At 33.5% G+C, this 17,891-nt stretch overlaps 1 protein-coding gene and 1 long non-coding RNA gene across 2 annotated transcripts; both read left to right on the top strand.

The window, feature by feature from the left end:
• The first annotated feature begins 9,881 nt into the window (after window positions 1-9,881).
• Window positions 9,882-11,403, top strand: LOC140872825 (uncharacterized). Its single transcript, XR_012147923.1, has 3 exons — window positions 9,882-10,016; window positions 10,569-10,765; window positions 11,229-11,403. It is a non-coding gene; the product is annotated as an uncharacterized lncRNA (long non-coding RNA).
• Window positions 11,404-15,788: 4,385 nt separating this feature from the next.
• Window positions 15,789-17,891, top strand: LOC140872815 (abscisic acid 8'-hydroxylase CYP707A2-like). The gene is made up of 5 exons (XM_073275709.1): window positions 15,789-16,059; window positions 16,167-16,485; window positions 16,580-16,966; window positions 17,078-17,252; window positions 17,352-17,891. The coding sequence occupies exons 1-5, from the start codon at window positions 15,860-15,862 to the stop codon at window positions 17,681-17,683; spliced, it is 1,413 nt and encodes a 470-aa protein (XP_073131810.1). The 5' UTR covers window positions 15,789-15,859; the 3' UTR covers window positions 17,684-17,891.

Genomic DNA, 17,891 nt, shown 5'->3' with positions numbered 1-17,891 from the left:
AACCCTACCAAATTCGAATTGGTTTCTTTAGTGTACCACAAACCCAAATTTAAAGTTCCTGCCACATATTTCAGTATACGTTTCACGGCTTTCAAATGAGTAAATTTTGGGTTAGACTGGTATCTAGCACACAGACAAACACTATACATGATATCAGGTTTAGTAACACTTAAATACAAAAGACTACCAATCATGCTTCTGTAGAGGGTGTTGTCAACACCTTCGGCAACATCCTCTCTAGACAATTTTTCATTAGACCTCATAGGTGTGCGCATGTGTTTAGTGTTGTCATTCAAAAACTTTTTGACAATATTTTTAGCATACTTGCTTTGACATAAAAATATACCATCATGCATTTGTTTCACTTGCAAGCCCAAGAAATATGTTAACTCACCAACCATGCTCATCTCAAATGTAGAAGACATGCACTTCACAAAATCATCAACAAGTTTATCATTTGAAGCACAAAAAATTATATCATCCACATAAATTTGGCAAATTAAGATATTACTTTGAGACTTTTGCACAAACAAAGTCTTATCAACTTCACCTCTTTTGAAATCAATATTGAGCAAGTACTCAGTTAGTCTTCCATACCATGCACGTGGTGCTTGCTTCAATCCATACAATGCCTTTTTCAACTTATACACATAATCAAGATGATTTGGATCCTCAAACCCTTTAGGTTGTTTCACATAAACTTCTTCATTTAGGATCCCATTTAAAAAGTCACTTTTTACATCATTTGAAAAAGTTTCATTCTCATGTTACATGAAATAGCAAGCAAAAGTCGGACAGACTCAATGCGGGCTACAGAAGCAAAGGTTTCATCAAAATTCACCCCTTCAACCTGTGTATACCCTTGAGCTACCAACCTATCTTTATTTCTAATAACGTTTCCCGACTCGTTAGTTTTATTCTTGAAAATCCATTTAATTCCTATGACATTACCATGAGCAGCACACGGTACCAAGTACCAAACATCATTCCTAACAAATTGTTCTAACTCTCATGCATAGCATTGACCCAAAATTCATCTTTTAAAGCCTCTTCAACCTTTTTGGGTTCAATGTTTGACACGAAACAAGAGAATCTTACCTGAGAATAGGGGTGGGTTTTCGGTATACCGTATAAAAAATATTGGCATGAAAAAATTTCATACCGGTATCGATATCAAAATTCTGAAATGTTGGTATGGAAAAAATTCATATTGGTACCGTATAGATACCTAAAAAAAATTCAATACACCAAAAAAATGTATATATTTTGAAAAAAGTTCGGTACGGTATATTGAAAAGTCGGTATTTTAGCTCGGTATCCCAGCCCTACCTGAAAATACGTAGAACTCATGCACAACAAACCTGTCATCTTTCGATAATCAACTTTCTCTTTCCTTCGAGTTTGCAAGTCTCTATGCACATCTCCAATGACCTGTGAGGTTGGGTGATTCTTCTGAATTCTGCTTTGAACATTCTTTTCAGCTTCGTTTACCTCACTGTTCTCATCAGTATTCTCATCAGTGGGCTTTTCAACTTTTGATTCTGGATTTTCAGTAGGAGGTGTTTTCGGAGGTGTTGGCAACACTCTTTGGACAACATCTGAATTTCCAGAATTTTTCAGCAGATCATCAACTTCATCTTCAGCTGTTTTCTTTTTTAGATCTGCAAAGTCATCAAAAACAACATTAATTGACTCATGAATAGTCTTTGTTCTTAAGTTATACATCCTATAGGCTCGACTATTTGATGAATATCCAAGAGCATACACTTATCGCTTTTTGCATCAAATTTAGCAAGATGATCCCTATCATTCAAAACGTGACATACACATCCAAAAACATGAAAATATTTAAGGTTTGGCCTCTTTTCCATGAGAATTTCATAGGATGCCATAGTAGTATCATTCATCAAATAAACTCTATTTGAAATATGACATGCAGTATTCAAGGCTTCAGCCCAAAAATGTTTTGAAATATTTTTCGAACTCAACATCACTCTTGTCATTTCTTGCAAATTCCTATTTTTCCTTTCAGCAATTCCATTTTTTTGTGGGGTTTTAGGAGCAGAAAATTCATGAAAAATACCTTTATTATCACACAAATTAGCAAAAGAAGAGTTTTCGAACTCCTTACCATGATCAGTGCGAATACGGATTACCTTCAGATTATGTAGATTCATAATCTTAATGAGCAGTTTCTTGAAGGCATCAAATGTGTCCGATTTTTCTCTCAGAAAATTTACCCAAATATATCGTGAGAAATCATCCACACAAACAAAAGAATATTTCTTACCACCAAAGCTTTCAACATCCATTGGACCCATCAAGTCCATTAAGCTCAAGGCAGCGTGTTGTCACAGATGTTGGCAACACTTCGTGTGACACCCTAGTCTGCTTCCCTTTTTGACACGCTTCACAAACAAATGGAACACCAGATTTTAAGTTAGGCACATCTCTCACAGCATCTAACTTACTTAAGTTCTTTAATGTCTTGAAATTTTCATGACCCAATTTTTGATGCCATAAATCAAACTCATTAACTTTTGTGTGTCTACAAGCCATCTCTTCTCCGAGTTGATAGCAGTTATTAGATGACCTAGTACCTGTCATGACACAGAGATTTGAATCATCAAAAACTTTGCATAATTTCTTATCAAATTGCACATGAAAATTATCATCACAAAGTTGGCTTATGCTTATTAGATTTGCGGTTAATCCTTCAACATGAAGCACATTGCGAAGCTTAGGCAGACCAGCAACATTCAGAGTTCCCTTTCCAACAATGTTTCCCTTTGAACCTCTACCATAGGTTACTTTTTCACTTTTCTGTTCAACATAGTCAGTGAGAAATTTCTTGGAACCTGTCATATGATGTGAGCTACCTTTATCAAAGTACCAAGCACCTGAAACATTAGTTCTCAAGGCAGTATAAATCATATGACATTGAATATCAGCTTTTGGTACCCAAACCTTCCTTACATAAAATCTGTTTCTGGAGATGTTGTGGGGAGATGTTGGCAACACCTTCGATGCAGATCTATACCTGTAGTCTTCCTGCAGCTTAAAACAGTATGGTTTGATATGACCAGGTCTATGACAGTAGTGACAAATGTACTTTTGTTTCCTTCTAAACATTGAACGAGCAGCAGGCTGTGGCTTTGGTTTTGAAGGATCAATTGGTAAGGCCTTTTTGCTTGAGCTTTCTGTACTGCTACTTTCCTTGACAAACACAGGGCCTTTCGAACTTTCACCAACCTCAAATATGTTATTTTCAAAACCTAAACCAGCCGTACCATCTCTTCTTATCATGAGTAACGAATCAAGCTTGGAAGTGCTTGAATTAAACTTAGCCAAAGTAGCTTTTGCCTTTCCGAGTTCTTCCTTCACCTGACTTAATTCCATGTCTTTCTTACTCAGCATGACTTCCAGTCTTGACACATCAGCCTTTAGGTCAGAATTTTCCTTTGAAAGAATAGTATTCATCTTATTCCTTTCAACCCAATCAGTATGTAATTCTTCAAACATCATCTGGGCTTCTTCTATGGACATTGTATCATCACCTGGATCATTATCACACATATTATCAGTAATAGAAGAATTCAAACAAACTGACTTTTGGGAGATGTTGCGGTCAGGTGTGGCAACACCTGCGGCAACACCTAAAGGATTGACTTGAAACTTTTTCTTGCTCTCCAACAGTACAGATAAGGCAGTATGGCTTTCTTCATCTTCCTGTTCTTCTTCTTCAGACTCTTCATCACTCAAAGACGTGTTCATCCCTTTCCTAAGCGTGTTGGCACACTTATTTGCATAGTGCCCAAAGCCTTGGAAAGCATGACATTGAACAGTGTCCAACTTTTTTGACACAAACTTCTTCTTCCCTTCCAACATCAGTCGAGGCTTAGGAGTATCAACAGGTTTCCTTGGTGATTGTTCTGGTCCAGTAATCCTTAAAGGCTTGTTAGAGAACATTGGAGCCTTGAGTTTTTTATCCGTCTTTCTTGACTCTTTTATCTTCTTCAGATAATAATTGAATTTCCTAGTTATAAGAGAGATCGAATCATCTTCTAAATCAGATTGATGAACTTCTTGATGAAATTGAACATAATCCTCGTATGAGGGTTTTGAGGCTTGAAAGGCAATTGATTTTCCTTTATCCTTCTCCTGTTCTGTATTGTTCATCTAAAAAACTTGAAGGATGCTAATCAGTTCAGTCAACTTCATCTTTGAAGTGTCTTTTATTTCTTCAAGCGCCCAAATCTTCCCATTGAATCTTTTAGGCAAAGATCGAAGAACCTTGTTCACCATAGTTTCACTAGCAATAGGTCCTCCAAGAGCATGCACCTCTGTAGCTATCTCCCTAAGTTTCTTATCATAATCAGCAATAGTTTCATTCTCATCCATCCTGATATTCTCAAATCTTGTGTTTAACAATCTCAATCTTGTTCTTCTCACACTATCAATTCCTTCACAGTGTTCTTGAAGAGCATCCCATGCATCCTTAGCAACAGTGCAGTCAGCTATGATTCCATACATCCTCATATCCACAGTTGCAAAAATTGCATTGAGTGTTTTAGCATTGTAGCTTGAACTTTGTGTTTCCTCGGCAGTCCAAGTTTCTTCTTGCTTGATGATGTAGTCTCCATCTTCATCTAGCGTCTTTGGAGGAGTCCAACCAGTCAGAATACTTTTCCAAGCACGAACATCCTTAGCCTTAATAGTATATCGCATCATATTCTTCCATAGTGCGTAATTTATGCCATCAAGGACCGGAGGTTTCAAAAACGAGTTCGCAACAGACGATGAGTCCATCTTATTCCCTGTAATAAAATGAACAAATCAAGATCAGTTTTTAGTGTATCAAGAATATGGCTTTGATGTCACTTGTAAGGGAATATGGGTTGCACATAAACAGTTTGAGGTGTTGTCACAAGGTGTTGAACGTGAATAAAGTAAACAAGCAACCAAATAAATAGATTCAAATGAATTAAGCAAGAGTATAAAATACTCTTGCAGCGCCTCAGGGCAAAACTTCACTAGAAAACTTTCAAAGAGTTTTACAAACCCTAAAACTAGTGATTATTGTAAAAGTCAATTTCTCAAAACAAGTGAGAAAATAAATAGTAAAAGTTCTCCTAAAATTCTATATGAAATAGAATAACAAAAACGAAGTAAGGAGAAAAATATTGAAGCCAAAATCCTACGAGCAGCACTCTTCTTGATCACCAATCTTCAAGTGTCCTACACGGCTTCAAGTTGTCACGGCCTCAACTAAGCTTCAGAGAGATCTTCAGCTTTCTCATAATATACTTACTTCGGTTCTCACCGTTTTTTCTCTCTCTCAGTATATCTTCCTTGTGCACGCCTATCTCAATAAATAGACCAATAATCCTTCTTCAATATGTTTCCTTGTAGGCGTAGGATTTCTTTGATTTGATCATATCAAATCTACATAAATAGAAAGATATATATTAGATATGATATGATAAATATTCTAATCAGGTTATCAATATCGCAAATAAGAAATAAAACACTTAAATAAAGATAATTTCATGTCCAAGAAAGACAAAAGATATTTAATAAAATCTTTTTAGAATTAGAAAATTTTAAGGAATAAAATATTTTTTCACCTTTTTTATGACAAAAAATGGTGAGTATGTGCCGTAAGATGTTCTCATTTCAAAACAAAATATATGTTTTGATCGCGCAAAAAGATGACGAGTCTGTACTATAAGAAGTTCACACGAATATCTCATGCTTCCGGTGCAGGTATTTTTTTTAGAGTACAATACAATCATGATTCAAATTTTATTTTTTTTAGAATACAATACAATTAATCTTGATCCAAATTAATTACAACCATATAAATTAGCTAACCACACTACAGACGGGACTTGAGCGTGACCTTATCGGTGCTTCTGGTGCAGGGAGACTTATTCTAAGAAGAGATAAAGATCGTCTCCCTTTACAAAATTAAAATTTCGAGTATAATTTTCTTTCTAAAAATGCACTCCCTCCATCTTTATTATATAGTCCATGTTTTTTTGTTTGTCTCAATATATAGTCATAACCATATTTAGTATTTTTTTTTACATTTCTTTATTAATATACCCCTAGCTACTAAATTCACCTTGAAATTGTGCAATCATTTTTTAATAACATTAAATAGGGATAAAATAAGAAATTTGTATAAAATTTGTTTTTTCAATGATTATTCTTAATCTATATGAAAAAAATATGACTATATAATCGAGACTGAGAAATTATTAGTGAGGTATCCTCTCACCACAATTCAGCAATTTCTATGCTACACAAGTTAAATTACACACTAATACAGTGATGGCGTTTACATCAGTGCTGGGCCGCATATCTTCCCCAGGCCCCATAATTTTTATTTTTATTTTTAAAAAAAAGCCTACAATTCATGTTTCCAGTCCTGGCCTAAAAAAAGCGTGTGTACGTGTGATAATGATATAGATTGTGGGCAAGCCCGCGAATTCAGCTCACGAACCTCTTAATAGCAAAATTTTATGCCCAGCCCATTTCTTGATTCTCTCTCCCTCAAGTTACATATTTTATGGTAATGTATTTATAATTCTACTTCACGAAAAAGATTGCCTAAAAATAAAAATATTAAACAAATTAATGAGTTATGAATATCCCATGTTTCCTGGTACAGAATATTCTTCACGTATAAACTGGAAAAAACACTGAATATAGGTACTTTGATGATGCAGTGGATATTGGAAGAACTGGCACATAAGCCAACTGAAATTTCACTAGAGAAAGAGCAAATACTTTAGTATTCTCTCAACAGAATAAAGTCTGTGGATTGTAATCTGGAGAAAACAAAGAGAGTAATTAATTAGTTAATTTCGCTTTATTACTTTTTCAAGAATTTAGGCGGCATGCATTCATTCTTTTGTTTGTTCCAGGTTATAAATGCTACAGTGCTAATGCTACAGTGCTGAAGCAGGTCGAAATTGCTGAATCCCTGAAAAATATTTGTGATTTTAGATTTCATGTAAGCCATTTTATTGCCATTAAAGCTACAGTATTATATTTTAACTTCCCACCAATTTGTCTGTACCAAGTCTGTCAAGTGTATTCATTAGATTTATATATTTACCATTGCAACTAAGTTTTAGGGCTTTCATTTTGCAGCGAAGATGCTTGTTTTGTTAAGCTTGTGGGTGGTTAAAAGTCGAGCAAATCTGCAAACCACCATCCGGTTAGTTTATGGTTCAGAAAATCTAATTTGACTTTCTGAAAATCCATTAAATTAGAGTTAGGCTCATCACTTGTCCATTACCGATGGATGATAGTGAATTAGCAGGTGCCATTCATCTAAATAGTTATGGCAAAATGTAAATAAAGTGTTTCGAGAGCATATTATGTGCATGTAAATATATATTGTTATATGCATTGTTATACACGTGCTTACTTGTTACTCCACTCCAAGTAGAAATTGAAGTTTAATATTGACAAATCATAGATAATGAATTATTGAACCAACTTTTGGTTCAAAAATAAAATTGAGGTACATGCATTGTTATACATATGCTTACTAGTCAGTATGCTTGTTGGCTTCCTTAAGAAAGCTCAGGCCAACTTGTAATTCGCTTCTAATTTATTGAATTAGAGATTTATGTGGTTTGAGTACTGCTCTGTTCTTTTTGCTTTCTTTTTTCATATCCACATGATCTGCGTTTTCCAAGTTATTCTTATGTAAAATTTGATAAATATTTTCAACAATATCGAAGAATTGAGGATTTGCGACAAAAGATTGATAAACTTATTGATTAAGTGTTGATTACTAATTAATTTTATGCTTTTATGAGAATATTATAATTGTGTAACTACGTGGAATTTGATATTTGTAGGTTGAAAAAAGAGTCTTTGTATGATTGAATTAAACAAGTTCAAGAAAAGATTGAAGAAAGTTGTTTGAGAAGATGAATGTTGGGTAGATCCATTCCAGCAACCATTAGAATAGGTCTGAGTTATTAAATTAACTCTTTATACGTGTCCGAATACATATTCAAAATGTTGTAAATATTATTTTCAAATATTGGAAATTTGTATATTAAATTTTATTTTTGAATTTTGTATTTTAAATTATTTATAATATTGAAAATTTGTATATTAAATTTATTTTTTTTTGTTTTTTATTTAAAAAAAGACAACATTTTTTACATGTTGTGGTAGGAGTTTAAAACTGTTGTAGAAGGTCTTGTTGTTAAAAGTCACGTTCAAAGACAACAGTTAAAAACTGTTGTCTTTGAAAGAAAAGACAACAATTTTTAACTGTTATCTTTGAACGTGATTTTTAACAACACGGCCTTCTACAACAGTTTTAAACCCCTTACCACAACTGATAAAAAATGTTGTCTTTAGGAGTTTTTTTTGTAGTGAATCTCTTATATATTTAAATTAATATAAACTTCATTCAAATATCCACTCGAAATTGTTTAATTTGATGTCGAATGGATTTGAAATGTATTTATGTTTCTTTCGGATTAGACAAAGTATTAGAAGGAAGGAATTGAAATTATTTCGTATCGAGATTAATTTGAAATACACAGTAATGATTCGAAAAATTTGTTAGTTGAGATGCGAAATTTTTAATAATGTCATTATGTTAAGTAGATTTACCTAAACAAATCAATTAAATATTTGTATATAGAATTAATATTTGTTATTCTGGATGTGAACTCATTAATTTCAAATCCATCAATTAAATGCAAACCTTACTTTTATGCGTCCAAATACGCTGATTGATACATTTGAAATCATCCATCAATCCAACCGCGAGCTAATTATTATTAATGTTTTTTAAAAATATGTATATGTATATAGATTTAACGATTAAAACAAATGTATCAAGTTCAACTATGATCCATACGTGTTTACAAATAATATTATACTATACTATATTATACCTGGAGTTTTACATCACGATCCATGGACCAACATGAACTCCACATAGGCACATATAACACACTCGATGAAGCATATTATGCTGTCATGATCTATGCCCCTGCTGCTACGCCTCAAATTTAATATATCGTTGACTTGAGATAGTTTTCTACATTATTGAAAACAATATATAGAAAAATAAAATAAATCAATATTATTATATTCTCACCTGGTTTTGTCAAACCGCGACGGGGATCTGGTTTCGTCCCGCACATGGGATTGACGCTGCAAGTGTAAATGTAAATAATTAATTATTGTGTAAGCACGCAATATGTGTAATAATATAAGACCCGAAAATATTAAATTATTAATTATGGAATTTAAGAATATAAGACCCGAAAATATTAAGTTATTAATTATGGAATTTAAGACTTAAATTCCGTATTTTGAGCAAATATTGATTTGAGAAAGTATGGAAATTAGAGATTTAATTTCCGAGTCGAAAATAATAAATTTGAGAATTTACGGATTTTGAGAATTAAATTCCGGAAATTCTTAAATTAAAAGATGAAATATTCGATTTGAATATTTATGGAATTTAAGATTAAATTCCAAGTTTTGAGAATGAATATGATTTAGTTTGAAGATGAAACCCGATCATGGACTGATTTGAGAATATCGAAGTTTCGAGGACTAAAGTGCAAGCAGCGGGGATTATGTAAGTTAATCCGAACTTATTTAATTTTAATTCGAGTATATTTAATTTGGGAATATTTAGAGTTTTGATTTAAATTCTAATATTTTTAAATTATTTAGGATTGAAATTGAATTAAAAAGAGGGTCGAGGACTGAATTGCAATTTACGAAGGTTCAGGGACTAAATGGCAAATTATGCAATACATATCTGATTATTATGTGAATTATCAGCATGATACGTGTATTTCACATATGTGTATTCAGAATTGAAGAACAAAGGAAGCCGAGATCTTTATTTTCTTTTGGAATTTCGATTTTCAAAACCCCGTAACTTTTGATTCGATCGTCCGATTTCAATTCCGAAAAGTGTTCTGGAATCCTTGCGATGAGGGCTTCGATCTTGTGTAAGTATGTTGATGTTTCTACTAAATTTCGAAATCATTATGGGGGCAGAGATCAGAATTTTATTTTTCGATTATGTTCTTGAACGTTTCTACGTTGTATATTTGAAACCGGATCAAAGATTGAGTCTTGAATGAACTTGTTATGATTTTCAGCATATATTTCGAGATGTATAGCTGCTGAGATGCTGGTTTAGGATGATATGATGATGATAGATTATGGTTAAGATTGTTAGAATTGATTCGATATCGTTTCGGTTACCGATTTTGTACTGTTACGCCGTCGGTTCAAGATTTTGATCAACTTTGAAGTTAGATTGATAAAGCTGGACAATCCTTGAGTTGTGAGTGATAATTATAACTTGGAAATACTTCATTTTAGATGAGTGTTGAAGGTTATCGAGTTGAGAATTCAGAATTCATTTTGTAAAGATTTGATGTGATTTTGATCTTGAGAAGTGAATGGAAATTGAATGACATTTGATGTATTGATTGAGCTGAACATGAAGTATATTGTTTGCTGATATTTAGATCTTATGATTACTTTAATTTTAGATGTCTAGTGAAGTGTGATGACTAGAGAATTCAACCTTGAACCGAGAATAATTTGCTCAAATTGAAGTTGTTTCTATCTTGAAGATGGAATGAGGAATTTGAGCAGAGGTATAAAGGATGAATTTGAGCTAAAGTTGGAATATGAGTTTGTGTGATGATGGCTCAGATATGGAACATCGTCAACTCGAGAACGACAGGTATAAGAAAACATCGAGAGTCAGGAACTTGTTACTCAAGGATGATACTTCTTGAGTTGTTCCGAACAAATCACATACTTGTTATTGTTGTTTCTATTTGATTGATGTTGTTGATCCATCACAGGTAGTGGATCTTTATTGCTTATGATATGATATGATGTGATATTGAATTGATTCTAATTCCAAGGTCAGATGGACCTTATTTTCTAGTCTGATGAGACGACGATAAATGGATATCCATGTCAAGATCGGATACGAATCTTGATGGCAACGAAGTGATAAGAATCAATTCTTGAGATAGCGCGCTATAGAAATTCAAAGGATAGAATTGAGAGATTTTGATTTTATATCTTGAATTGATATGCTATTGAATTGAGATATATATATGTTTCTTATACTGGGAATTATATTCTCACCGGAGGTTTCCGACTATTGTCTTGTTTGTATGTGTGCATGACAATAGGAAGGGCTGGAGCGAGTCGAACGAGATTTGGATGGCTCGAGATTGAGAGATTTAGATTGGAGACTCGGGTTAAGAAGTTGATGTTACAGCTGATGCATGTTAGAAGGTTGTTGGTCTAGTTTGAGATTTGAACTAGATGTGCGTATAAGTGTTGTATTATACTTCTAGACACTTGTATATGATTATTGTGATGTCTAAATATGCATGAGTTTATGTTTAGAACTTGTTTTGTTCCTCAATACATGTTTTAGACTTGATAATCCATGATTTGGAGGAATGGAAGGATCACTTTTTGCTGTCAAAAACCAGAGCAAAAGGCTGCCCAGAGTTGTGCTCGATCTGCTCTTTTTAGTAGACCGAGCGCATGCAGCCCATTTTGCCCCAACCCGAGAGTTGGGTAGGGGAGGGCGCTCGGTCCGCTGTTTTTAGCGGACCTCGCGCACCCCTGTTTAAAAAGAAAAATAAAATTGTTTGATCTTCTTCTTTCCTTTGTTCATTAATGATGTTTAATGACTAATTGCCCTTAAAATGAGATTAGCAACCCGATGCCCCACAAATAATAACAATAATTATTGTAACAATTTAGTAAAATAAAACCAATTTTTCTAAATGTAATAGTGAAGCCGCCACCATTCATAAAGTTATTTATATATTGGACTTTATACTGGAATATTTTTATAATATGGACGGACCAGTACTACAGATAAATTATGTCTATTTCATGCCTTTATCTATCTATATATGCATGCTGTCGACGTATATATAAAAGCTGTAACCGAGTGAGTATATGAATTGAAAATTTGCACCCATTTACTTTATTTCATTACTCAAAGTTATGAAATAAATATCGTATAAGGGTTTCTCTAAATTAATTCATATAAAAGTTACTAGTATATTACTAATTATTTCATGAAAATTTTATTGGAAATTCTGTATCAAATTTCATAATTTTCAATTTTTTTTTGAAAAAAACAATTCACGACGACGACGACGATTATTGTTTTTATTATTATTGTTGTTGTTGTTATTGTTATTGTTATTGTGAGAATGTGCTAGATAGCTAGATAGGGTCCATTTTCTTTGAATTTAATGATTTGGAAGATCAAATTGCTTGTGGAAAATATATAAACAGATGTGACACACGCGCAAATATAAAGTATGCATGCACTGATTGAAAGAAATGGACCCAATCCAGCAACAACGACCCGACCCGATTGTGATATGTCTTCTGAAAGCGACACTGCAAATTGCTAAATGGAGCAAAAAGTATTCATTTGTACTTTGCATGATCAGCATAATTAGTCCTTTTATATCTCGTTTCCAAACCGTGTGCTACTACGGATTGAAATGGATATATGTTGGTTTCTGGTTTTTATAACTTCAATTAAATTAATGTTATCTATTGAAAACAAAATGTCAAATGATGGAGTACTTAAGCAAACCCCCGCCATCAATTGATAGTATATAAGTATTATATAATATCAATTAATCAAAAAAAGTTGTTTGGATTTACGTGCATGAACCCATACCGGACCACTTATCAAAAGTCATATACAACGTTTCCAAACCGTGTGTAAAGTCATCAAATCATTCATTAATTAATTAATGGCAAATTATTTTGTTGAAATCAATCAATTAATGGTCTATGTATCAACTTCTTGAATTGATCCTCAGCTGAATTAGTACTTACTATCCGAAAATTAATCTATAATTAATATGCTGGCTGAAGTTCTTTCTTCATTTATCCAAATACGGGGAATCTTTCTAGGGTTAATTGCATACACCAATCCTATAAAATTTTGCGATTGCTAAAAATCACTATGTCGGATGTGTTTTTAGGGATATGTGTGCTCAAAATTATTTGAAAACACAAGAAATTAATAGATATAAATTAGGGCTCTCAGTAATTGCATACTTCATTATTTCTTGTTTATATTTGCATTATTTTTTTGCGCCAGTTGTAGTGTCCCCCCTGGCTCCCTAACAAACAATATTATATTTTGTATATATTAGATTAAAGCAGCATATATGGTCTTTTTAATGGGTGAAGGGTCAAAACGGCTCGTAAATAAGGATAACAAATGACAGACAATTTTAGAGGACCCACCAATATTAATCAGAGCCAAAATAATTAAAGAGACACTTCCAACTTTTTAAATTATTAGTTTTGTCTGTCCCTTTGATGAAATATTAGTCTAAGCCGTGTGCAATTATTTAATCAGTCAAGAAGTTGAGTGGACCACAACTCATCAGTCAATTTATATCCAGGTTTATTACAATTAAAATGTTTATATATATATATATATATCGTGAATTTGTATAATTAATTAGTGAATAAGTGATACTTTTTTTTTGAATCAAATAAGTGATACTTGATAGAGTTATTAAGTAATTAATATAATTGAATCATGATAATTATGTTATCTATTATAGGAAGGAAATATGTTTTCCTTGTTTGGAAACGTAATTTATCCATTTAATTATATTATATTTGTATCTGATAAGAAAAGGATGGAGTGCACTGCCACACTTTTAATAAAATTTAAATGCATGCATCCTAGGTTACTGTACAGTACGGGTGCATGTGCGACCAAAAAGGTAACTTCCCCTTTTAATTATAATCTTGGAGAAACATAATCTCATGATTAAATTATAATAATATTTAATTAATTACCCTATCAAATGATTTGAAAAGAAATCTAAAAAATTAACTATATATTTCCCCATATAATCATATATTCAGTACGCGTGTTGTCCAGGACGTAGTTGCAAAACATTTATTTATAATTTATTTATAATTAAAAGCAACGATTTCATCACCTTGTTTGACATTTTATTATATATAAATTAATTAATATTATTAAATGCACTTGTTTGACGTTTTATTTGCAACTACAGTAGTACAGTACAATGAACCTACGTATAGGTTTGGGTTTGACAAAATTAACTTGATTCATCACTTTTTTGGAGCATTCATTTATGGTGATCATAAAGTTTTAAAATGTCGTGTTGTGTAGCTAGTTCATGAACCTTCCGGTTTATATATTTGATTCGTTATATTATTTTGGTAATAATAACTATTTGTATATACGTTTGGTCAAAACAAATTAAAAAATCATATATGTATACGTATGGTATATTCATTCAAAGAAAGATCGTGTTAATTTCGTTAATCTCCTATGATCAACTAGTTGTGCAATCACATTTAATTCGTTTAGTCAACAATTAAATACGGCTAAAAATGTCAAAACATTAATTTATCAAAAAAAAATGTCAAAACATTAATTTTTTATAAAAAAAATGTCGAAACATTAATTTATCAAAAAAAATGTCAAAATATTAAAGTCAATACAATTATGTTAATTGACTTTTTAAAAGTTTGCGCTCCTTCAGTTTATAGAATAATTTTGTGGGTCAAATCTTATCTAAGTCAAAATTATTTTCCCTCGACTCATCCAATTCCACGTAAAACACAAACAAACTAATAAATTTTAAATCATTAATTTGCACAAGACTCGCATAAAACGATTTCAAGTGCCAATTTTTTTTGAAACAAATCATTAATTTGACTCGATCGACTTTTTATGGCAAAACAATTATTTTTAGTATATATATAGGCGGTAATTTAGTAAATATTTGATACAAAAGAGGTAACATTGGGAAGGTAGGAGAATCAAGAAACGTCTAAAAAAGTAAAAAAAACTGATTTTGTGTGACCTAATGGTGAACATTTGATTAATTTGGTCAAAAATCGAACCAAATTAATCGAAACCGAATTAACCGAATTGTTTTTTGGTTAACCGAACCTAATCGAAATTATATTAAAACCGATTTAACCGAACCGAATTATAATTCGGATAACCGAATTTTTTTTAAAAAAACCGAAAACCGAACCGAATTAATCGATTTAACCGAAATTTTCTAACATAAAAACCGAATTTGCGAATTAATCGAATCGAATTTCGAATTAATTCAATTCGGTCTGTTAATTCGATTTAACCGAAAATTTGCTGACCCCTATCGTGACCCATTTCGCAACTTGCTCTATGCTATTTAAAATTTTATTTAATTAATGTGACTACTAATTTTAATTTTAAATTAATAAAATGCAAGTGGGCTGGGACAACATTCATCCCCTTTATTTATTAGCTAGCCTTTTGTCATATATTATAAGATTAATAAGTAGTTTCCTCGCACCCTCTCTTCTCAACCACACATCCTCGTCACGTGTCTGCCCCAAGAATCGAAAAGCTAAAAAAAAAAAAAAAACGAAAAAGAAACTTCTGCAAATTCGCAATATTTTTACGTATATAAAGTCGTATGCCGAAATCTGAAAGATAAAAAATAAATTTGTTGGTTAAAAAATAAGTATAATTCATGTTTTAGTCGGTTTCTACTCACACGTGTCCTTTTCTCTTCTCTCACTTCTGGTATACATACACTTATACATACACATAATCCTTGTATCTCATGAGCTGGAGGCAGATTCCGTGTTCGAAAGCACCATTCCCCACACCCACGGGATACCTATAAATACTCCCGCAATCCCATTGCATCCAATTAAGTTCATAGTCACTTTCTCTCATCATATATTCATCATCGCTACAAAATTGTTTTCAAGTTGCAAAATCATGGAATCCATCACATGTTGTTACGTGTTCGCGGCCTTGATTTTCTCGTACTTTCTCCTGAATCGAATCCTCGGATTCTTGTCTTTAGGCAAAGTTAAGTTGCCGCTTCCGCCGGGGAGCATGGGCTGGCCTTATATTGGCGAGACATTCCAAATGTACTCGCAAAACCCCAACACTTTCTTTGCGTCAAAAATCAAGAAGTGAGTTCGGATTTCCCCCCCTCTTGTGTTTTCCATGATTCCAAGATTTTGATTATTTGGCCTTTGTTCAATTGTTCTCACGATTTCTTTTGTTTGGACTTTGGCAGGTATGGCTCCATATTCAAGACTCACATTTTGGGGTGCAATTGTGTGATGATTTCGAGCCCGGAGGCGGCGAAACTCGTGTTGGTTTCAAAATCCCATCTCTTTAAGCCCACGTTTCCTGCAAGCAAAGAGAGGATGTTGGGAAAACAAGCCTTGTTCTTTCACCAGGGTGAGTACCATACCAAGCTGAGGAAGCTTGTTCTACGAGCATTCATGCCCGAAGCGATCAAAAACATCGTCCCGGAGATCGAATCGGTTGCCATGAGCACTCTTGAATCGTGGGACGGCAGATCCATCACCACTTACCAAGAAATGAAAACGGTGAGTTTCATCGAACTTATCAAAAAAAAAAAAGGGGGGGGGAAACAGAGCCTTGAAATCTGATCATGGTTAGCTTGAAATTTGATTCTTGCAGTACACATTCAACGTAGCAATGCTGTCCATTCTTGGGGAAGATGTTGTTCTGTACAGAGAAGATCTCAAGAGATGTTACCACATTCTTGAAAAGGGATACAACTCGATGCCGATCAATCTCCCCGGAACCCTTTTCCACAAGTCAATGAAGGCTAGGAAGGAATTGGCGCAAATCTTGGCCAAAATCATCTCTCTCAGGAGGCAAATGAAACGTGATCACGCCGATTTGCTCGGTACTTTCATGGCAGATACCGAAGGCCTCACCGACGAACAAATCGCAGACAATGTCATCGGCGTGATTTTCGCAGCTCGAGACACTACAGCCAGTGTGTTAACTTGGATTTTGAAATATCTCGGTGAAAACCCAAGTGTTCTGCAAGCTGTCACTGTAAGAACCCATATCCCAAACTCGGAAAAAGAAAAAAAAAATCTGAACTTTGATGAAATCCCTTCAAATTGGAACTAAAGATTTAACCTTTTTCTATTGGGATTTTTGCAGGAAGAGCAAGAGGGAATAATGAAATCCAAAGAAGAGCTTGGTGACGAGAAAGCTTTGAATTGGGCAGACACCAAGAAAATGCCAATGACCACAAGAGTGATTCAAGAAACACTGCGAGTGGCATCCATCTTGTCTTTTACTTTTCGGGAGGCAGTCGAAGATGTAGAATTTGAAGGTAAGATAGTTAAAACTCCAATAACCCAAAAATACAGACATTTGTTTGAAATCTCATGTTTGATTTGCTGAGAGTTAATTGTTTACTGTAAATCTGCAGGCTATCTGATTCCCAAAGGATGGAAAGTGTTGCCCCTCTTTAGGAATATTCACCACAATCCAGTGAATTTCCCAGAGCCAGAGAAATTTGAACCTTCAAGATTCGAGGTGGCTCCGAAGCCCAATACATTCATGCCATTCGGGAATGGGATTCACTCTTGCCCCGGGAACGAGTTAGCCAAGCTAGAGATTTTAATCCTCGTGCACCATCTCACCACAAAATACCGGTGGAGTATAATGGGCCCGCAGAATGGAATCCAATATGGGCCCTTTGCTCTTCCCCAAAATGGATTGCCCATTAGGCTCTCTCGCAAAAGCCCAACCCGGACATGATTTATAGGAGTAAAGTCAATTTCATTTTTGTACATAAAATGAGTTTACATAGATAGCATACATAGAAAATTATAGCCTTATTTATTTTTTCCTAATATAAATAGGATATACAATTTAGGTACCTAGTTTTAGAGCATTCTTTTAGTAGGTATCTTGTTTTTATAAAGTCCGCAAGGCTTAGAATAAATAATATTATATTTAATTCAAA

Source organism: Henckelia pumila, unplaced genomic scaffold, assembly GCF_033568475.1.
Source record: "Henckelia pumila isolate YLH828 unplaced genomic scaffold, ASM3356847v2 CTG_477:::fragment_2:::debris, whole genome shotgun sequence".
Taxonomy (NCBI): domain Eukaryota; kingdom Viridiplantae; phylum Streptophyta; class Magnoliopsida; order Lamiales; family Gesneriaceae; genus Henckelia; species Henckelia pumila.
The sequence above is the reverse complement of the archived record's forward strand: the minus strand, read 5'-3'. Positions and strand labels throughout refer to the sequence as shown.